General features: G+C 40.6%; 1 protein-coding gene across 50 annotated transcripts in view; it reads left to right on the forward strand.

Moving 5' to 3' along the window:
• Window positions 1–23530, forward strand: part of CACNA1C (calcium voltage-gated channel subunit alpha1 C) — a 494083-nt gene that overhangs the window by 377265 nt on the left and 93288 nt on the right. For all 50 annotated transcript variants that reach the window (XM_083821259.1, XM_083821285.1, XM_083821290.1 and 47 more), the window contains 8 exons: window positions 4354–4380; window positions 6462–6622; window positions 7424–7649; window positions 13830–14037; window positions 14842–14962; window positions 16924–17038; window positions 18136–18256; window positions 18376–18445. In XM_083821259.1, coding sequence (XP_083677385.1) covers window positions 4354–4380; window positions 6462–6622; window positions 7424–7649; window positions 13830–14037; window positions 14842–14962; window positions 16924–17038; window positions 18136–18256; window positions 18376–18445 — 1049 coding nt within the window. The remainder of the gene's footprint in view (window positions 1–4353; window positions 4381–6461; window positions 6623–7423; window positions 7650–13829; window positions 14038–14841; window positions 14963–16923; window positions 17039–18135; window positions 18257–18375; window positions 18446–23530) is intronic.

The raw sequence follows: 23530 nt of genomic DNA on the forward strand, positions 1-23530 counted from the left end.
CAACCAGAATGCTAATTTTCTAATACAGTCATACAGATCCGGAGTGCCAAAATAGAACTTGTTTTTATACATATGTACTAGCAAAAAAAAAAAAAAAAAAGACCTTTGTGGAAACTAATGTTCCATGGAGCCACAGTAGAAAACTGAAGCACTTGAGTTCAAAGGGAAAGACAGCTTAAAATGATCTGCTTTCACTGAAACAATAAGCCATTTGGTATTTTCACCTTGGCTGGGATTTCCATACATTTGGGGGACAGTTTGATTGTTTTTTCCACCAAAGAGAGTTAAAACAATAAAAGATGATAAAACAAAATGAACAGCCTATGCTGGCTTTTTAACTGAAAAAAAAAAGGTTATCCTTAAAATATTATTGAACAATGGAAGCCTTACCTGGCAGCTGAACCATCACTGATTTTTCACTTGATGCTTTTCTGGTAAAATAATTCCTATGCAGCTCTTGCCATAATCAACATACGAGCCAATGGTAAAGGGGAAAGAGACAGTTTACTTGCAGGTTCACTACAGTTGCTGGTGTTTTTGACCTAAATGAGAAGATAGCCTCCTTTGAGGACCAAAGTCCCAAGCACATCAGGAGCAGTGATAAGAAAAGTCTGCCAAAAGCTCTGAAACCAGTGCTGACTTCAGCAGGAAACACACAGGATCAACTTTTGTGTGTCAGCCTTAGCTACTGTTCTCCAATTTATTTATAAGCATGGCATTTTTGATATTTACAGTCAGCTCTAGGTATGTGTCTAAAGGACAATAGCATGCCCTTGTGGAGGAGAAATTTCTTCCTGCATCAGGTGCTGTGACCAGCTTTACCTGTGACTTGCCACAGGGAGAGCTAGATTATTCACTAAATTCTGAAGTGCTGGCTTATTTTCCCAGTCTGTTTCCCAGCCCGAGAAGGCCTGATAAATATCAAAGCAGCTCAATTTTAAGACAGATAGATCCAGTTTTCTTAAGGATGTTCTGCAGATTCTTATTGCTGCTGGCTAACAACTACCTCTCTTAAAACCAGCATCACTTATTCAGGTCAGCATGTTCTTCAGTGCTTGTGCAAGAAGGGCAAGCAGAAGGATCTCAGTCCACATCAGAGCTCAAGTTCTCCAGGGCCAGTCTTCTATTCTGTTTCGCTAGAGCTTTTAATAAATGGTCAAAAATTAGAAATGGTCATTGTATGTCCCTGCGGTATTAATTGCATTGTACTGAGGAGAGCAGGTGGAAGGATGGAGGTCCATTGTTTCAGTGTGAATTGCAGAGAAGTAGCTGAGGGTAGAACTTAGCCCTAAGACTTTATTAGGATGAGAGATTATTAGGTATGCAGCATGCATTCCTGAAAATGATTCCTTTGAATGAGAATGAATTCAGAATTCCTGATTCTATGTCACTATATGCTCTTGTCCTAGGAATGTGGGGGCAGGGGGGAAGGACCCCAGGGTGGGCGTCCTCTCTTCAGAGATTCCAGCATGCTGACGAGGAGCAATGAAATAGCCTTCCATCAGCATGAAGACAGAAAGGGAAGATGGCTTTCCAAAGATCTGTTTTGTTGCTTTATCTCTCAGAATATGGGCTATCTCACTACATTTAAATTACACTGATTATCCTGAGCTTATGCTTATAAAATCTTTAAATTTCACTGTCTTATCTGTATGTGGTATATAACCAGGTAAGGCTAGAAGAGTATTTTAGAGAATTAAAGATATCTAGTCAAACGATAAAAATCTGATTTCTGTGTTTGCCTTTCTAAAACATAATCTGAGTTACATGGTCTCTATGACAAAAACATTCAATAGTGATCTGCAATAATTTTCTTATAGACTCCAATATCGTGATATTAAAAAAAAAAAATTACATTCCAGAGCAGGACACAAGTGAAGAATCTCTCCTTCTTCCAAATACATAAAGCATCCAGAATATCAGGGGTGTAAGAGATCCCTGTTTAAACCCATAGCAGAGAATCTGGTCCACCGAATCCCTGGCTAGTGCTAGTTTGGAGTGTCACAAAGAGGCCGTGTCAAGGCCCCAAATTCAGATTATTTGACTGTCTGAAAAATGTTCTAAGAACATTTTTGTATACTATGTAGTTAATACTGGTTTTGAAAGACAAAGGCTTCTTGGATCACAAGGGTCACTTGAAAAATATGTTTCAGAGTAGGGCATAATGTTGTCAAAACCAGTTATTGTACAATTCGTGTTTCCAGAATTCAAATTTGCTCTTGGATTCTGCCTCTAAATATAAATCTATTCCTCCTCCCTTGTTCTATTCTATATATACAGCACACCCACATGTGATAGAGCCTTCTGCTGTAGCAGTAAGGCGCTGGGGGGGAGGGCAGTGGTTTGTAGCTAACCTGTTGGAGCACTGAATGCACTTGGCTGCTGCTCGTAATGCTCCAAAGATAATTGTCACATGCGTGATGAGTACTACACCTGCCACATCTCTTTTTGCCAAAATAAACAAGAGATTCCTTAAATGCAACAGAGCAGGGCTCCCTTACTGGGAAACCATCAGCCAGAGAAGTCATCAGAGGACTTCACACTCCCTGTCCTTCCTTCACCTTACACTGAGCAAATCCCCCATGACATCTCTCTTGCTCTCTTTTCCTCCCCCCCAGCTTCTTCCTGTGAAAGTCCTCGCCATCTCATTTTCAGTGTCAAGCTTTCTCTGTCATTGCATTTTTTTTTCTTATTTTTTTTTCTCCTAGCCTTGTCTGATCCTTCTTTCCTGTTCCTTGTCAATCTGATCCATTACAGTAGGTAGGGCTTATTAAGCAAGACTTCTCAGTATGATGTTCGGATAGTATTAACATTAAGTATATGCTCTGTGGATAACTAGTGAAGCACCTTTAATAAAGTTCCATGGCCTCTGCAGTATAATTTAGCAGTCTGTGCAGCCAGTGCATTTCTTCTTCTCTTTTGAAGAAGTTCTTGCACATGTCTGTAACCATGCTGCTGCCTATGTGTGGCCCAGACAACCTGCCTTTGACACAACAGTTCAGTGCAAAGGCTTTTTTTTGGTTTTTGTTTGTTTGTTTGTTTGTTTGTTTTCTTTTTTTCTTGGACTATCTGCTGGTGAAATGTTTCTATCACTAAAATGTCTTCCACGTAAGGAAACTGGCCCATCATGGACTACACGTCAGTGACTGATGTCCTCAAAGAGGGACATGACCAGTTTTAAGACTGCTAGAGAAAGTTGTGTTGGATGCTTTGAGAATTACTTTCTCCTATGTCAGCTAACAGTGAATCCATTTTTAAGCCAGTACAGGAAGACCTTTGCTGACTGTTGTCAACAATCAATCACTTTCTTGCCATAGAGGGAACCTTAAGAAATGCTTCCACTCAGCAGAAATATCTTATTCATAGTCACTCTCCAGATTTTCATTTCTTTTGATTATTGATAGTGGATTTTGCAGCTTCTTAAATCAACTCTGAGTAATGTCATTGCATACACATACCTTTATTTCTCTCTGTGCACCAATGTGTGCATACCACAAGACATTTGAGGGACTTACAGGACAAGTGTTAAGCAGAGCAAGACACTTGCTTGGGAATTGGGATCTGTCCCTAGTTTTGCCTGTGACTTCTTGTGTAAGGCTAATGAGATTATTTAGGTGAATGAACCTGAGTGAATGGAATTAAATATTTAAATACATGTTTAGTGGGAACATGGCCCAGTTTTCAGGAATGCTTGTTATCCCAAATTTCATTGATAGCAACAGAATTGCTGATTGTTCAGTCCTATTTAATTTCAAGACACTTTACGCAGATAATAAGGACCAATAAATACGATCATTGGTATGTAAATATGAAATATCCACCATATACTGTTTTTCCCTCAATTGCTGGAAAAAAAAAATGAAAGCATTATTTTCCCCATGGTTTCATAATGTGCTTATATATCCTGAAGTGACAGGTGATGTGTGAAAGCAACAAGTCTGTTTGTATAAAGTCATACATATTTTAATATAAGAAAAAAAAAACTGGTGGTGAAAAGGAAAAAAAGAGAGTTATACTTGAAAAATAAACTTGGTAGCAGATGTACAATACCCCTAGCATTAGGCCAGATTTTTACCCAAGAGAAAGGCTATTTCACTAATATCTGTAAGTGGTAGAATCCCATCGTGGCATGACTCCTTCTTCATGACTCCCACCAAACAACAAGATTTAGATATCAGAGAATCCTAGCCCTGCCCAGTGCCTATATTGCCTCACAGGGGATTCAAAAGGAAAACAGCATGGATTTAAAATAAAAATTGAGCTTAACTTTGCTTCTTTCTGTCACTATTCTCATAAAAGTCTAGGAGGCATGGGACAGCTTCAGAAACTTTAATGGCAATTTTTATCTTTCAGGCATCGGATCTCCAAATCTAAGTTTAGGTAAGTAAAACTGATTTTTGTTTTCTTCCTTTCCACTGGTTTTGCTCCTTACCTTGTGAAGTGTTTATTCCTGCATCTGTTGGACACTATCTTGATTCTAGGACATGCTGTCAAACTTGGTAGATATTAGTCAATCGTCTACGAAATATCAACATGCTTTTTCTAAATATCATACTGAAATAAGGCGCAGGGACTACTGAGAATATTTTCACTCAGAAGTACCTATCTGATTGCTATCTGCACATTTTGAACCATGAAATATAAAAGCAAAGGAAAAAAAATAGTTCAACCATATAATTATACTACATTCATCAATATCAACCCTGTCAGCTCAAGGTTCTGTTTTCTACACTTTGTTCCAGTACTCTACTCTGCTTGATTGTAAATCTTTCAACTGATGAAGTTTGCATCTTCAGGTTATTTGTGAAGTGTTCCCTTTTATCATGAGGCACAATCTTGTAATGGTGATATTTCCTTCTCTGTTGACTTAAAGTTCTTAACAATGTGAAGTAGTCCTCAGGTGGTCATTTGCGGGCGTCCATTGGAAGAGTTGACTGAATACATGTAACTTGATTGTTGATGTCCAGTCCACTTCTACATCTTCGGTAGGAGCAGCTGCCCTCCTCACTCTGAATTCAGACTCAATTTTATTAAAAAAAAAAAAAAGTAAATAAACTTTCTCAGTAACTGGGACAAGAAAATAACTCTGTCCTTCACTTTAATTAAATAATAAACAGTAAGGTCAATTCAGGAATCCACATATGTGTACATATTGCCTATCTGCATCCCTGTGCAGAGCATTACATACATGATCACATTTGTACAATCCATGGTTTTAAAGTATTAAGTGTAAGCACAAGAAAACACTTCGATCACCACGTGGTGATGTGCATGCACACTAATGCACAAGTACACACAAGTGTGGGGGATTGCTGACGATTTAAGGCTAATGTATATGCATATGTGTTGTGACTTTTGAAAGCTGGAAGATCGTTTCTTGTCTCCAATTCACTGCAAAACACACAACCTTGATTAAATGATTGAGCTACATAGACTAGATGCCCTTACAAATTACATAGCTAAAACGGCTTGGATTTGATTATCTGTTAAAATGTTGCAAAGTTCTTGGCCAGTGTGGAACATTCACGTTGCCTGGCTTTAGTTTATCTAGATGCTGAACCCTGACATGAAGCACGGCCACAGCTTATCTCTGGAAATGATATGTAAGAGAAGACTAGCCAAGAAAAGTTCTCTCCTCCTTTGTCCTGTAATGTTGTGTATGTGTGAATCTCTATAGAGCACACACACCTATGTATATACCGTCTATATAAAAACTATTAGATTTATTATACAGTGGCAAATGTTGCCTGGAAACTGGTTGCTATGCAAGTTAAATTCTGAAGAGTAGGAGGTGTGTAATTAGCTTTAAATATCTTCTGTGGTTAGTAATTACCCTCAGAAATCAGTGACATAAGAGGACGTGTTCATGGCAGGCAAACTTTAAAAGGTTTGTTGATTAACAAATGGTATCCTTAGTTCCAGGCATGAAGGTGAGATGTTGAGGTCCCCTAAGTTTTTCTGATCAGAGTTAGCTCTGGGATTAGGCTAGGTCCTGAACCTTGCAGAGTGTTGGAAACCTTCCACAGAACTTATTTGTTCCCACCTCTCCAAGGGCTTGATCCAGAGGTCCATGGTATATAGTGGACATCTTTTAATCGACTATTCTGAGTTCAGGCCACAAGCGTTAAGTACAGGAAGAATAAAGATTTCAGTGGGAACTGGGCTAAAAGACCTCAGGATAGCCGTGATGGATATCTTAATCAGATTAAGACATTGCTTGAAGAGGTTTCTTCACCATTAAATGTTGCAAATTGGCTTAGGACTAACTTTATTCCTAAAGAAAGCATGATCACTACTGTTGACTCAGATGATAAGGATAAAACATTTCTCAGGGTGAAATCCAAAGTTATTCTCTACCAGGTTTGGACAATGAATCAAGACTAGAGTCTCCCTTGACAGAGCTTTGCAGTAGCCTAGGGTTCCCTATCTGAAAAGCACTCTTTCTTTTCTAATTTTTCAAGTCGCTACTGGCGCCGGTGGAATCGATTCTGCAGAAGAAAGTGCCGTGCCGCTGTCAAGTCCAATGTTTTCTACTGGTTGGTGATCTTCCTCGTGTTTCTTAACACCCTTACTATTGCCTCTGAACACTACAACCAGCCTGACTGGCTCACTGAGGTTCAAGGTGAGGAGAGTCTGATGGTGCTGTTTATTATGGTCAGTGTCAAGAAAGGGGGCTGAGGGAGGAGCTGGTGTGTTGGGCCACACAGTGTAAAAGGAGCATACACGGCTGCAGATAGTCCTTTTTCTGAGGAGGACCTTAACCAATACAAGAAAATATCTGCCCACATTAGGAGAGGTTTCAGGGAAAACATAAATTTCTGGTTTCTAGCCAAAGCAGTTTTCTGCTGGGTGTAGATGAAATCAGGAGTTTATGCTGAATATATATCTGCAGCTATTGGATTTCCAATTTATGGATGGCTAGTGGGAGCCACAAGTTCTCCAAGGTCTTCCCTGAAATGGTGTTTATGATAAATTCTAGCTACCAGGGAGATGTGGAAGGAAGAGAGATTTGTAAAGTTCTTCAGTCTGCAGAGCAGTTGAATCCTCACTGGAGGTGAGAGCAGCTGAAAGGCTTAATTAAGCAACAGCAGGTAGCACAGCAGCTCTTCTATTCCCGCTCCCATCTGCAGATGACAACTATGATGGGAGGTTGAGCTAGGGAAGGCATATCCCTGCCATGGAGGTTGTGTAACACATCACAGCTGTATGTGCAATACATAAGAATTGCTGTAACCATCCTTGTAAAACATTTCTGTGAATGAGCTGCCCACACTTTTGAAGTCCATCCTTTGACCCAAGCTTAGATAAGGTTGCTCTTTCAGGCTGATCCCAGAAGGGAGTTCTTACAGGCAAGGGTCAATAGTTATCTGTGATGATCCTTTAACTAAGTTTCTTCGTTCTGTTTCTGTTTGTTTTTCATGAGACACTGCCAATAAGGTGCTGCTAGCTCTTTTCACGGCAGAGATGCTGCTGAAGATGTACAGCCTTGGTCTACAGGCCTATTTTGTGTCCCTCTTCAACCGCTTTGACTGTTTCATCGTGTGTGGAGGAATCCTGGAAACGATTCTGGTTGAGACAAAGATCATGTCACCACTGGGCATTTCAGTGTTGAGATGTGTTCGGCTATTAAGAATATTTAAAATCACAAGGTACTTCTGTGCTTGTTTTGGAATGTAAGAGGGCTGCACATCATATATAGTTTCAAGTCACTCACATGGTAGCCTTTTCTTTTTCTTTTTTCTTTACTTTTTTTTTTAACATTAATTGGGTAGTGAGAGTGCTAGGTTGCTGGTTGTCATCTGAAGACCAGGGCAGGATGGGGAAGGCTGAACAGACCTGGTGTCCATGATATGAGTGGTAAGGACTGGGGAGAAGTCTGGTATAGGGTTCTGGAGACACTTGATACCATGCAGATTAACTGGAATCTGGAACAATAACATGAGCTGAGTTTGTGCTCTTAAGTTCTGTGCAAAAGACAAAGTGAAAGCAAACCAGCAGATAGCCTTGTGACCTTTTCTGTTGCTTTATGGTGACACTGAGGAGCCCATGCGAGCTCCAGCAGACTCAACAGTGGCCTAAGTGGGAGACAGTGTCAACACCAGCAGCAATGGGCAAAAGATGTTGCCAGCCCTTTTCCTTCAGAGAAGTCCAGCATGAAGCAGCAGCTCTACAAAGACAGACTTTTCCACACTCCAGACTCCCTTGTTTTTCCTTTTCCTTCCTCCTCTCCCTCTGCATAAAGGCACAGTGGTACCTATTTAATAGTCCTTTCTTCCTTCATGCACATACCTCCAAAACACCAGCTTGGTATGGCAGGAGTTTTTCAGCTTGAAGGGAGGTCATAAGACAGGTCAGCTCCTGACTTACCCAGATTGGAGCTCTTGGAACAAATCTGATCGTGTGGTCACTCAGAGCAGCCCAGGGCCTGCCTTTTCCCATGTGGGCACCAGTCAGCACCTTATGAAAAGCTTAACCGAGGTGGTGAAAGAGTGAGTTTTCTGCAGGCTCAGCTACAAAAATGTCCCTAGAATTGCTATAAACTCCCTCAAAGGAAATTTCTGACAAATATGAGATAGAGCATGAGAAAAAACAAGACCAGAACTGGAAGACAGTCAAGATGGCAGAGCTGTGAGGCAGAAAAAACTACAGACTTGGACTTTTGCATCATACATTTGCCTTTAAAGCTTCTCTGAGCCTTGATTCTCTGGCAGGGTGGATTGTTTTCAGGGTCAGATGGCAGAGACAGAAAATCAGTTTGCAATCTCAGAGGGAGTGGCAAAAGCAAGCTTGTAACTACTAAAAGAGGGGAAAAAAAGAAAAAAAAAGAAAAGAAAAAAAGCGGCCTATTTAGACATGTAGTAATAGGTGAGGAAAAATGTTCCAGCTAACGAGAGTTTCCAGCAAAAGACGCATCTTTGCCCTTTCAGAAATAGTGGAGAACTCTGGTCCAGGGACTGTTTTTCCTGGATCTTTGGGTCTGAAAGCTATCGTCACCGAGTCCCAGGCCTGGTTTCTGAGGGAACTAGTAGCTGTTTCAGGCATTGGGTAATCAGATACACCCAGGGCAACATACCAATAACTATAAAAGCATAAGCTTCAACATAGCATCCTGGAGAGGTCATTGTTTTTTCAAGACATTTCTCCACTCCTACACAAAATATATAATCGTGCTAGAAGAATTAGCTAGTAGAAAGGCAAATGGTGAGAGAATATCATTAATACTTCAGGAAGCTTGATCTATTCAAATACTCAAATATTCCTAAAGCTTCTGGCAGAGATGTAATGTAGGAAACAGCCAGCAATAGGAGTAGTTATACTTACCTTCATTCTGTAGCAGATCTGAAATCCAGTTTTGCATGGAATAAAATGTTACCTGGAATATGTCTTCTAATTTGTACAGGGGCCTATGTGTAAAGCACAGTCAGAGCTGAGGAATAACTTGCAATGAATAATGTATTAATCGTATTTTGCCTTCTTTCCTGTTCCTAAAATATTGGCAAGTAGGTTGCAGTAGTCTCAGATTTATCTGTTTTTTAATTATTCATAATTTTCTCCATGATTTTTTGCCTCCGTGGGTGAAGTTCATGCTCATGTGGAAGGCCTTAGCAGAAGCCTCCAAAGCAGTACTTCAGGCCCACTCATGTCTGACTGCAGGAGAGAATATTCTGACATTAAAGTAAAACTTACACTTTTGATGTTCTCCAGTAAATTATAATCTTTTCCATTATTCACTTAGCTTTAAACACAATGGCAATTTAGTGACACTGACATCATCAATACTAGTGGAAAATGCCACCTGAGTGAAACGATAATACAGAAAGATACAGTCCTGGAAAGGTGGGAAGAATAGGAGGGATGATAGTGCAATGTTTTATGTCAGGTGTGTATTCAGGAGCAGTGACGTGGACATACAGCGGAGATGGAATTAGTGATCAGCAGCTGTGTTAAAAAGGCACAAAGCAGGGAAATTGGTGAGAGTATGTCAGTAGGTAGCCTAATCTTTATATATTTGTGCGGATTTTCCATGGTAAACACCAAGCGCAAACAAATTCTGGGTGCTTTCAGATGATACACTTCTAGGAAAAGTCCAAATACAACTCCCTAATATAAAAGAAACAAAGACACCATCAGATGAACAAAACATAATTTTAGAAACCACATTTAGAATTTCAAGAGCAAACATTTCTTCCAAGATTATAAATACTCTTTGAATCATTGTCTTGTACATTAGAGAAGCAGTCAATATAATCTATGTTTTATTCTCCCTAATTTTTACAGTGCTGTGTGGAAAATTTTCCTTTACTGAGAGAACACAAATGATTTTCTCTTTATACATAGTACTTTACTGCTTTATAAATCCTTGTATTTAGTCCTTTATACTTTGAAGATAAATCAACTTGTTTGCAACAGTGTACTGAAAATTGTTATTTTAAAACTAAATCCTGTCACTAGATATGTCACTGTTAACTCTAGGGAGGAGAGACGGGGCACCTTTTTATGTACCTGCTTTCAAAATGGTTTTATATTGGATGAACAGTGTGGGAAGCTTTCCCACAATGAGGCTGCCAGCTGTTGCTACTGTTTTAAGCTCTGCATCTGTGATTGCCAGTATCATAAAGCCACAGTGGAAAGCAATGAAGAGGAAAAGGAAGAGAATTAAAGACAGCATTAAGGTCTAATCCAGTTCTGCAATTGATTTCTATGTGAGATGTTGAACAATCCATTTAACATTTCTGCATCTTATTTCTCCATTTTGAAACAGGGATCATAATCATGTCCTACTCACTGGGGTTTTGCAGTGCCTCATTCACTGGCATCTTGGGAGATGCTAGGAAACACATTCATTTCCCTATAGGTCTGGGGAAGCATCAGTGCTTTCTTTTTTTTTTTTAACCTCCCATTGTATGCTGCCTGGTCCAAATTCTCCAGTTCCACCCTGCAGTGCCATGAGATTTATTTTAACTGTTTTTTGTTTGTTTGTTTGTTTTCTTTGTAGTATATTAACCAAAGACAACAGAATGGCCAGAGACTTTTTCTTTGTCTGGACTTTTACTATTCCTGACCTAAGAGCCTTGTGTTTCGTTAAGTAACCCCAGATCTCACTTTGAGGGAGTGTTCAAGTTAGCTCTGCAACCACCTAATGTTGCAGATGGTAACCTCAGTTCAGGCTTCAAGAATGCTGAGATAAGACCATCGTTATTTCCACATCCTAGTCAAGTCAAGCCTTCCTTATCTTCTCCTTTTTCCTTTTCCTCTCTCTCTTTTTTTTTCTTCCCCTTATTGGTTTGTTTACTTTTCTAATGGTGCTGTATTTCTAGGTAGCACTCAGAGCACAGATAAAACAGCACTAATCTTATCACCAGGTCATCTCAGTTAATTGCTTTAAAGTTTGTAAGTTACATAAGAAACTGAATCTCAGGTATTGAGCCATTTGTAAGAAATGCAAAGCTGATAAAAGTCTATGCAGTTGTGCTCTGAGATAGCAAGGCATTTAAGCTTTAACTGAGTCATTGAGACTATTCAGATGTGTAACAGCTTTACTGCCTCTTAAGGACACTGCTAGAAAGATCTAGAAAAATGTGTGTCCTGGCTGACATTGGAGGGCTTGAAGATGTTCTGGGCCCCATCCCTTTCTGGTTTAAGGATGCTAAATTCAGTCTAGTTTCATCAGAAATTGTTTTTCCCTTTTTCTGTATCATTTTCCCTTCCTCCCCAAGTGTGAAGCTGTAAGCATAAACACAGACACAGTGAGCTGTTACATTGCACATTTAATACAGGCCTTTGGTGGCACTGAGCCCACAGCTTCCATGCCCTTACCTTTGCTCTGTAGTTTTATATTGCTTATCTCTTTAATTGCAGTTGAACTTTAAAGCACTCTTGTTTTCTCTGAAGTGCTTCAGAAGAGAATCTGGGCTGGAGGGAGTCATCACGGTTCTCTCCGATGTTCAGCTCTAGGAGGTGAACTAGTTGCTGAAATTCAGAGGACATGGCAGTGTCCCCTCTGTACATCAGATTGCTAGCCTTTAGAAAGTATTTGGGCCACTCAAACATTTCTGCAAGGGGACAAGGAAAACCTTACACTAACATTGTAAAAACACTAATTTAAGGGGGATTTTAAGAGACCTTGTCTCTACTGACTAAACTGCCGTCAGAAAAGACAGATCTGTATGTAAGAACTATCAGGCTTCCTCCAGGGAGTGGGAGTGTTAGATATGTCTGCCATCCTTCTTAAGTAGAGCTTATTTTTCTAAGGAAAATACGTCTAAAAATTCAGAGTCTTTTAAGGACAGAAAGGTTCATTGTTATGGGCTTTGGGAGAAGGAAGTAGAGGATATTGACCATGGTGGGATCTCATATCATGGTGGTAGGCCACAAGAGATGGTGCTGGAAGGAAAACTTAGGGATCACAAGGAAACATTACTGGCTTGTTAACCTCGTGCAAGCCACCAAAGCTTGCTAGTAATGTGCATTCAAAATCAGGTGACTGGGAGATGACTGCTAATCTTAAACCTAGTCTGAAAGCTCTGTCAGACTCAAAACTGCATACAGTAAAAGTGTTCATGACATAGTAAGCAGCAGGGTGAGAGTGGTCAAGCAGATGCAAGACTGAAGTGGAAGTTGCTCCATGGGTGATATGGTAGATTCTTCAGAAAAAATCCGGCATTTTTCCAACACATGGCTTCTGTGCTGGCTGGCAAAGAAAGCAAACGGACATGTTGAAGTAGAGCATGCTACTGGTGTCTCTTTGAACCCTTAAGTGGGACCACAAGGGCAAGAAGATCATTTCCCTGTAGCGTACATCAGCCTGATTTGGGCACAAGCCTGAATAAACTGTGGGAGAGCATGTCTTAGCCATACTCTCTCTTTAATGGAAGCTGTTCCAAAGACAGAAGTGTCAATTGTATGTCATTTGTGTTAGGTCAAAGATCATTTTTCCTTTTCTCAGGAGCTGGTCTGAGTGGGCTTCACCTTAGTCATACACAATAAATCAATGCTAGTCCCAGAGAACAGAAGAAACATCTCCTGGTTTTGGTCATTGTGATCAGCTGGTACCTTAGTGTCCTGGGGATCCTGGAAATGTCTTGTCCAGCTGTCTTCGAATCTGGCTCTAAGCCCTTACAAAATGTTCTGCAGCCTGCCTGAGAAAGTATAATGTGTTTGGTACCCAAAAAAGCAGTGACAGTGTACTCTTCCAACAGCAAAAGAAACTAATGTCCTTAGGCATGTGGAGTCTCCCTTTAAGGGTCCATATAAAACAAGCATTGCAGGATGTGAAGGACCTTTAGTATCTTCCTCATTCTTCTCAGTCCCACAAAGTGTTGCAACCTCTATTTGTGAGTGAGCCCAAGTGCATACTCACACCAGATTTTGGACAAGTTTGTATTTGCATCCAAACTGTTTCCCCATCTGCTCCTGCTAGTTATTACAGGCCATTCTCTGGAGTGAGGTATTCTGGCATGCCATAACATCTGTGAGTGTTGTAATGAGGTTGGTTAGAATGTAACTCACTGAAGCAGCAAGAACTAATCACTGTATATTGATATAAGATTTGCAGAGACTTAGATGGAGAGTGCTGCAATAATCTTCTGGGTGTGCGTATGGGGTGGGGGTGGAGGGAATTGTGCATGTACATGTGTGGTAGTAAAATTACTCATTAGCTGTGGTAGGTCTCATTATCTTAGGGAAGAACATCAATGATTCACTGCTTAACAGGGTGTTTGGAAATGCCTGCTTATACACAGAAGGCAGCCTGAACCAATATCCTGTGCAGGCCATGAGCACCTGTCTTAGAGTGAAGAAATTTTAACTGCCTCTATTTTCTCGACCAGATATTGGAACTCCCTGAGCAACCTTGTGGCTTCACTCCTGAATTCAGTTCGCTCCATTGCTTCCCTGTTGCTGCTCCTCTTCCTCTTCATTATCATCTTCTCACTCCTGGGGATGCAGCTCTTTGGGGGCAAGTTTAACTTTGACGAAATGCAGACCAGGAGGAGTACATTTGACAACTTCCCCCAGTCCCTCCTCACTGTGTTTCAGGTAAGAGCATAAGCAGTGCAGATGGGACCAAGACATTGTGCTTACATGGAGAGACACAGACCAGGTCCTGCACCATTCCTCTGCCACCTGGCAGTCCCAGAGACTACACCATGCTAGTAGCTCTGGGAGCATGGCACCACTCTATGTTGCCAACATGGGGATATTCCCTCCCAAAGTGGGGAAATAAGCTAAGGCCCATGTGTAGCAAGGCCACCAGGGCTTATCAGGGTCATACAAGAGAATGGCCACTGTCATGTCCCAGCGCATTTCCGGCATGCCAAAGCCCAACCCTTCATCTCCCACGGTTCTGGGGAACAAATATCTGCTCACTGCACCAGAGAAGAAATTAAACAGCTTTTAAGCTGACTGTAGTTTTGAGAGTGATCAGCCGACAGCATCAGGATCATGATTTCACGTGCAAGGTGAAAGGAAGTGTCAGGCTGTGCTGAGTGCTGTCCTCAAAGCTGTAGGTTGCACAGCTTGTCCAAAACAACAGACATGTGGGAGGGAAGTGCCTGGGAGAGGTGGGGAGACTTAAACAAAGATGTCTTGGAGAGCCATTTGGCTTCAACCATCAGTCTTCAAGGGAGCATCTCTTTTTTTTTTTTTTTTAACACTTTGGGCGCCCTTTCTACATTCTCTCTTTTTGTTTTTAATTTGTTGAATGGATACAGCCAGAGTCTCCAAACATCTTGGGGGAGGGGGTGATCTCTAGGATAGTAGATATCTTTGTGTTAATGGGGTTTTCAAATTCTCTGTGTGGTCTAACACTGTGTCCCTTATTGGTGGGAATGTGTCATTTAGATCCTGACTGGGGAGGACTGGAATTCGGTGATGTATGATGGGATCATGGCTTATGGCGGCCCCTCTTTTCCAGGAATGTTGGTCTGTATTTACTTCATCATCCTCTTCATCTGTGGAAACTGTATCCTTTGATGCTACTCTTTTCTCCAAGTGGGGCTGAATTTAAAGTCACCCTTTACTACTTTGTTGTATTAGAAAATAATGAATTTCATGCCTTACATCTTTACCTTTTCCCTAGCTCTGGATTTTGGCTTTGCACTACCAAACGTTAAACAAGTTTGTTTAATTTTAGCTAGTGCTAAGTCTTCAGGCATATAAACAGTTGCAAGAGCCAACTACATGCCAGTTCTGTATGCTAGCTTTTATTTAGTATCTTTACGCGTTTAGTGTTTTTATTTTTTATTCCCCTTAATTCACTCATAGGTCTTCCTTTCCTGCCTTCCTCATAAACTGATCTCTCTGTCTACCTGCAGTACTTACTATGTATTTTTGCTTCAATTGCCATTTCAGTAACATATTCCATGTGCTTTCATCCAAACCTTATGTGGAATAAAAATATGTATAATCTACAATATGCTATATACAAATGCTGTAATAGGAGTAACATATGTTTGACATAATAGATTTATGTGAGATCATATATTAACTCATGTATAAACGAACAAGAACCATGTTCAATTTCACTTACCGCAATCTGTGTGTTCTTCAAACAGAAAATCGTGTACTCTGTTATCTACCAGCCTGAAATAATATTAAGTAACTTCAGTTCTCTCTGGCTTCAAGGTGAAGTGAGGGCACTGTACCTAACCCAGACGTACAAAGCACATTGCATGATTAGGCTGTGAGTGTCTTTTCATAGGAATTTGCATATAACATAGTGCTATGGTTCTGTTCCATATCTGTTTGCTCCAAATTTGTTCATGTTTAGTTTCTGCTTCCCTAACAGATAGCCCTCCTGTGTCAGTGGTGACATCTCTTTTTATACCGATTCTTCTATAAAGCTACCTCGTAGTCTCAGCCCAGCTCTTCTGGCCTCTCCTCATAATTTAGATCTCTCAAACCCTGTTATGTGACATTTTAGTTGACCTGCATGCCCTCTCTTCAAAGTGAGATGGTGCAATTCCACTTATCTGAAGGTCAAGGGAGGCAGTCTGCCTGACAGCTTAAAAAAGCTACAATTTGGATCTCCTTATGAACTACAGGGGAAAATGTGAGCCAGCTTCACATGCTGGCTGACTTTTTAGCCATTAGACCTTGGATCTCAGTGAGGGCAGTGGCTATATTTCCAAGCTAAGCCTTAAACTGGAGGTTACTTAGAAGTTATCATGGTGTAATAAGACCCACTATCAAGAAATTTATAAAAGAATCTGGTGTTTAGATTTGTAACATGAGATCTGAACGATGACTGGCATGACAAGAAAGCAGTTGATTCCTTACCCTTCAGCTGCATGTGCTTGGCTGGTTTATAATGTGGCTCCCATACATGGGCTCTGTGCTAGGAGATGGCAGATTTGCCAGCTCAACGCTTTAATACTCAACTCAAATGAATTTCTTTTGGTCCCCTCAGAAATGCTATCCTTACTGTCCTTAAAACCTACCGATGACTGTGGGAAAGGTTATCATGAGGTTGTTCAACTCAAATATGTAGTCCAGAATTGGAAAACCCAGGTGCCTAATGGCATGAGGCTCTTTAGTATGAGTGCTTTAATAAAAAATTACCTGAGCCTTCAAAGATGGAAAGAATCTAGAGCTCCCCTTATCCTCAGAGGGATTTGTTGCACAAAACAGGGCTCTTTGGGGAAACCAAAAACTGAAATGTAAGTGCTTAAGTCTGGACTTGGATCTTTTCTATCAGTCATTCTGTTGTAAAATTTGGAAACCCCACATAGTGTGTTAGACATTTGGTTGGAAGGTGTAGGTTTGTGCATGCTCAATATGTGTGCTCTGAACATTTGTGTGAACTGAAAGTTTGGAAAAGCGAAGAGATCTGATGACAAGTTGCTAAAAAAAATCAATTAAGACACCTTTGGTATAATGTTGTTCTGCAGTTTTCAAAGCCTGTTTTCTTTAAGTAGCACACAGATATCCTGCTGAATGTATTTTTGGCTATTGCTGTGGACAACCTTGCTGATGCCGAGAGTTTAACATCTGCACAAAAAGAGGAGGAAGAGGAAAAAGAAAGGAAAAAGTTAGCTAGGTAAATCCATATGCATACATCTATCTACGTTCATATGCATACATTTGTACATGCATATATATACACACATTATGCACATATATATGTGCAAGTATGTACATATATGTAATATGTATAACTTTTCTCTGAATGTATATAGATTACATATATATGATTAATAAAACTATGTATAGAATTATGTAATTTTTTTTAAGTAAAAGAAGTCAAACTAAAAGACAAGATGTTGTTAGGAGTTGGGAATCTCCACAGTTGCAAAGATGTGAGCAGAGGAAATGAAGGCTAGGTGACTGATGAGATTTCAGGGCATCAGTAGATAATGAGTGTGAAGTGGTTTCAGTGTGACAACCCCATTTGAATCTTCCTCTTGCCTTTTGATTGCTCAGAACCACGAGGCATATTTTCAGATTCCCATGACACAGGATTCAGAGGCTTCCTTCTCTTTTGATGTCACAAGCTAGCAAAGGACTCTGGCCAGTTCTTTTAGTGTTTCTGCAGACTCTTAGGCGACATGAGCTGGGTGTAGACCTTCTCTCTCATTCTCTGCTTGCCACAGTGGGGAAGCTTCTCCTTACTGGTTATTTCTCCTCACTTTCTTCCAGGCTGCTTGGAGGGGTTCTCTTGCGCAGATCTTTCTGCTCTGTCCTGCACACCAGTCAGGAGGGTTTCCTTCCCTGTGGAAATGCAGTGAGGGGCAAAACTTTGTAGGCAACCTAGTGGAAGTCCACAAGAGAGGGCTTGAAAATGTTTCATTCCATTGTTGCTGGATGAAAGAAGAGGAGATACCTGGTCATAGACCTAAGTATGCATATACACAAACACACAGGCACTTACTTCCACAGATGCATGCACGCACGTACACACACACACATACACACACGCCATCCAGAAAGCTATAAAATAAATGAAATTAGAGCAGTCTCTGCCTTTGCCTGCAGATGAGGACAAGGTGGAGCCACTGATATATAAGCTGGACTCAGAATGGAGGTGCCAGCCAGCTGATCGTTTTCATGGTGTGTGCTGTACTACATGAAGTTCTTGAAAGGGAAACAGCTTTTCACCTTTGTAACTGTTTGCTTTTTATCTTGTCAAATTGTTAGGACTGCTAGTCCTGAAAAGAAACAGGAGATAGAAAAAACAGCTGTGGAGGAGGAGACAAAGGAGGAGAAAATTGAGCTGAAATCAATCACTGCTGATGGAGAATCCCCGCCTGCTACCAAGGTCTGCTGCCAGCCACCACTCTCTATGCAGTGATAGCATGAACAGCTTGGGTTTCTGAGGGAATGAAAACTCTCTGCCTTGTCTGATAAAGGCTTTTTCTCTTCTTCTGTTTCTGTTAGATCAACATGGATGATTATCAGCCAAATGAAAATGAAGAAAAGAGCCCATATCCCACAACAGAAGCACCAGGTATCTCTCAGTTTCCTCTCATTCTTGATTCAAAGAATTGAAGCTCCAGTTGCTAGTGCATATATAACCAAACTGTGGTAGCAGGCACGCTGAACGTATAATGCCTTCATGATGGGAGAAGATGATGCACTTAGAATCATAGAAAGGTTTGGGTGGAAGGGACCTTTAAAGACAGACCATCTAATTCCATCCCCCCCGCCATGGGCAGGGACACCTCCCGGTAGACCAGGTTGCCCACAGCCCCATCCAACCTGGCTGTGAATACTTCCATGGAGGGTACAACAACAACTTCTCTATGCCACCTGTTCCAGTGCCTCACCATCCTCTGAGTGAAGAATTTCTCCTACATAACTAATCTTAATCTACCCTCTTTTAGTCTAAAACCATTCCCCCTTGTCCTATCACTACACTCCCTGACCAGGAGTCCCTCCCCAGCTTTCCTGCTCGCCCCCTTTAGGTAAAAGAAGGCTGCTATAAGGTCTCTGTGGAGCCTTCTCTTCTGCAGGCTGAACAATGCCAACTCCCTCAGCCTGTCTTAATAGGAGAGGTGCTCCAGCCTTCTGATCATCCTTATGGCCCTCCTCTGAACCCACCCCAACAGGTCCATGTCCTTCTAGTGCTGGGGGCCCTAGACCTCAATGCAGTACTCCAGGTAGGGTCTCATAAGAGTAGAGTAGAGGGGAGAATTGCCTCCCTCAACCTGCTAGCTACACTTCACTTGCCCACGTTTCCTTCAGAATCCCTATAGGAATTAGTTGTACTTGATTTGATTCTCTGTTCAGCACGCATTACATGACTACAACTCTATTTTCAAAAAAAGTCTACTTTTTCATTACTCTGAGGTCAGGGAAGACCCACAACAGATACTTATGAAGGGAAAAGTGCTGAATGCCTTTTTGCACTTTTTTAATTAAAAAGGACAGTGTGATTATTAGTATAATTCAAAGGCATAAGCTCTTAGCCTAAAGTTGGAAAAAAATGAGCTAGAGCATTAGACTAGTTTTCAAGTCAGTTGGACCTAATTAACTTCGTCCTCAAATACTTTAAAAAAAATGATTGAAGCAATCTCAGAACATGGAGCAGTTTTTCTCTGAGAATTTTTGAAGGCTGTGTCTTTAAAATAGTGGGTAGGGGTGGAGCAGAGGAATTATAAACTAGTTAGTTCAACTTCCATTCTTGGAAAATTGTTGGAACAAATGATTAAACAAGCTATAAGACTGCAAGGTAAGAAGAAGACTAGCAGGAACATGGATTTGCCAAGAACAAATCACATCAAACCACTTTCTTCTAAAAGGGGCTGAAAAAGCTTGAAGACAGGAGAGAAGTAGATATCATATGCTTTAACTTTGCTAAGGCTTCTGACTGTCTCTTATAACATTCTCATAAACCAGCTAGGAAAGCATGGCTTAGATGATTGGGAGAGAAATTGGTCAGACCCTTTATGTGGAGATTAGTGATGGCACAAGTGAGGTACTATGGCTCAAAGGCCTGTCCTGAGTTCAGTTCAGTTCAATGTTAATGACCTGAGTGATTGAAGAGGAAATATGCCTATTGCATTTGCAGATGACATGAAGCTAGGAGGGACAGGAAGCATGCTGGAGGACAGCATTAGAATTCAAAGGGCTGCTGAGGAACTGGATAAATGGTCTAAATAAAATGAAAGTACTAGGATCTACATAGGCAGGAATAAATAATTCAAAAATAAAGGATCTTAGGTGATAGTAGTAAGGTAACAGTGCTTGAGAAAAGAATCTAAATCCTGTGATCACAAGCTCAAAAGGAGTCAACAACATTTTACTGCCTTTCAAAAGGCAAACAAATATTGAGATTATAAGCGGTGAAAACAACTCTTTACTCCCTTTATGGATTTCTTCTAACAGGCCAATGAAAGCTAACCAGAGCAAAACAATTCTTTTTCTGTTAGCAATTGATAAGATCTCAACTGAGATTCTGTGTCTTATTTTGGGTGCTCTACCTAAGAGGATCATAGAATGGCTCAGGTTGGAAGGGACCTTAGACCTCGTCTAGTTCCAACCCCCCTGCTATAGTCAGGGACACCACCCACTAGATTGGTTTGCTCAGGGCCTCATCTAACCTGGTCTTGAACACCTCCACGGATGGGGCATCCACGACCTCTCTAGGCAACCTGTTCCAGTGCCTCACCACCCTCTGAGTGAAGAATTTCCTCCTAAAGAGAAGTGGGGCTGGATTGGAAAGAGTCTAACAGGTCATGGTGAATGCAATACAGGAAGGAAACAGGAACTAAGATTGAAAGAATTGTGCTTGTTTGAGTTATGAAAGACAGGAGAAATATTTTCAAATGCATAAAAGGCTGTTAGAGGCAGGAGGAAAATTATCTCCATCTCCATTGTGAATAAGAGAAGTAACAGATTAACACCTGGGGAGGATTTTCTAACAGTGAAGACTAGAAAAGATTGTGAAGAAGGTTGTGGAAACCCTGCATGTTAAGAACAGGTCAGAAGTCAAAAAATCTGCAAGAAAAGGCTTGAATATAATAGTAAGTTGATCCTAGCTTGGCAGAAGCATGAACTGGAGGGCCTTTTGTTGTCCTTTGCTGCTCTGCCCTTCTTCATTTCTATGATAATGTAACAGGCTGTAATAAGTAATAAATCACATTCTTTTCTATTGTGTGATTCCTAATAAATGTCTGTTAATAGGTCGATGTGATAGAGTGAAAAAAAGACACAATAGTTCACTTTAAATAGATGGACAAGAGTTTCAGACAGGCAAAAAGGAAAACTTCATTGAATTTGATTTTCAGTACAAAAGATCTGTGCATTTGCTATACTTGTATCGATCCATATTTGTAGCCTATTAATCAGTAACAGACTGTTTCCAATACCATGCAATACAGTTTTAGCAGTTCCTGAAGCAGATCACTGTTTTTAATCTTCCAAGCACCCCTGTAGGCACAGGGCAGTTATTGCACACCCATCCCCAGTTGCTCATGTGTTCTGGGGAGTCTTTAGTCACAAGCATAAATTAAAACAGGCTGAGGTAGTTCTGTTTCTGTTTTTCAGCTGGCTTGGATTTGCAGACCTTTATATTTTTTCAAGTGAAGATACACCCACCTGTATAGCAAATTTAAGCCTACTGATAATAGAATTACATTTTAGTTACCTTCTGTAGACAGCTTAGAAATAGCCTAGCATGACAAAAGCTGTATCTACATTTTTGTCTATTTGACAAATGCTATATCTACAATTCATGTCATCGATGTTTTATCTGCAGCCATGTGTAGGATTAGAAGGCAGAAAATTAAGTAAAGACATTTTAAAACTCCTGCCTTGCAGTACCAATCCTTGGACTGGCATATTTTTCAACAGAACCTGACATTTGAATGGATGCTCCTATCTCCTAAAGCATTATCAACGCAAAGGGACAGCATCTTGGTTTGCCTTTTTATAATGCCATTTCTAAACAGGCCCCCATGGCTGTTCCCAGAATTGTTTTTCTACTCTTTGTGAAGAGTGAAGTTACTTTTTCTCTTTTCCAACCTGAAAAGAGAACTCTGAAAACTTTTTTTTTTTTCCTTTTTTTTCTTTTTTCCTGAAAATAATATCTAATGGCTCACACAATTGCCTGACCACTTCTTTCAGAGTTCACGGAAGTTACCATAAGGCTCAGATGGAGTAAAGTTTTGTAAATCACTTATTAGATACTATTTAGCATAGTCATCTACTCCATTCTGCAATATGAAGCTCAGAAACACCAAGGCCCTCTCAGAGCTGATATAGCACGTCACATCTGTCTTGCGTAGTCAGTTCTGGGGAACAAAGCTCTAAGGCTTTCTCTGGCATTAGCAAGCAAGAATTTCCCGATCCCCACATGTACCCTGTCCCTTCATCAGCTCCCCTGTGGCCACAGACCAGCCCAGAATCCTTCTGCTGATTGCTGTGCAGCCACATATGGCCCACCTGGGAAAACATTTTTTCTGCCCGTTTCCCACATGTGGATCCATTTCAACTGTTGTTGGAGGGAAACATCTCATTGCTTCTTAGATGCAGTGAGCAAGTTCTACCAATTTTCAGATTATGATTTAAACCTCCCATGGCTGTGTATCATTCCATCCCCTGAAAACAACCTTCAAACTAACCTAGGGTACAGAAACAACTGAAAAGGTCAATTTATTCGCTTTCCCTTTATTCTCTGCATCTACCCCACTCAATTTCCTATGAAGTTTCTATTGCCTCAACCAGAGTTTTCTCAGTAACCTCTTCTGACTGTATTTGCTGCATGGTGTAGCTCTTAGCCCCCAGAATACACTGTGTACTTGCAGCTCATCAGTTTACCTAGCCACTTTGCTGGAGGGAGGGACTAGTTCTTCCAGAGATTTGTGTACACTAGAAGGATTATTATGATGACATGTTTATTATAGGAAGACAGGGAGCAAGTCTTGCAGTCTGGTACAGAAACAGACAAAGAATTCAGAACGTCAGATGAAGGTAAAAGCTTGGGATGATTCATGGAAGCTTGAAGCAAAGCAATGTCCTTGCCCAAGAGTTCTGGTCTTTGTATAGTAAAAAGAAAAAAAATCCTCACCATTGAATATATCACTGATGCTGCACTGAAGCTTGTTTGTGCTTATGGCTTCACAACCAAAGGATGTAACTGTTCTAATGAAGTATAACTCAAGATGACAGTCCCAGATTTAAATTTCCTTGAACTTCAGGAGAGTTCAAAACTAGAACTGAACTTGGCAGCTCACAGTCATGTTTCTTCATGATTCCATGGGAGGCTTGAATAGAAAAGTCACTTTTTAAACACTAATATCCCTTAGGTATAGAAAAAAGAGAAAAAGTGTAAGATTGCAGATAATGAGCTCCCCAGCCAACATGGGAATACTGTGTTGACCTTTGCTTGTATGAATGCCGGCAACTGTGCAGCATGTTGTTTCTTTATACTGGTAGATAGCTTAGGCAGTGACCTGAGCTGAAACTGTAATCATGTTATCCTTTCTGTATTTGACCCTCAGTTTTTGCTTTTTTATGTGCCCTAGACCCTACTTTATATGAAAATCATTTAGAACATTATTCTTGCTCCATAACTGAGGAACTGAATGTG

This window comes from Anser anser, assembly GCF_964211835.1.
Source record: "Anser anser genome assembly, chromosome: 1".
NCBI classification, from domain to species: Eukaryota; Metazoa; Chordata; class Aves; order Anseriformes; family Anatidae; genus Anser; species Anser anser.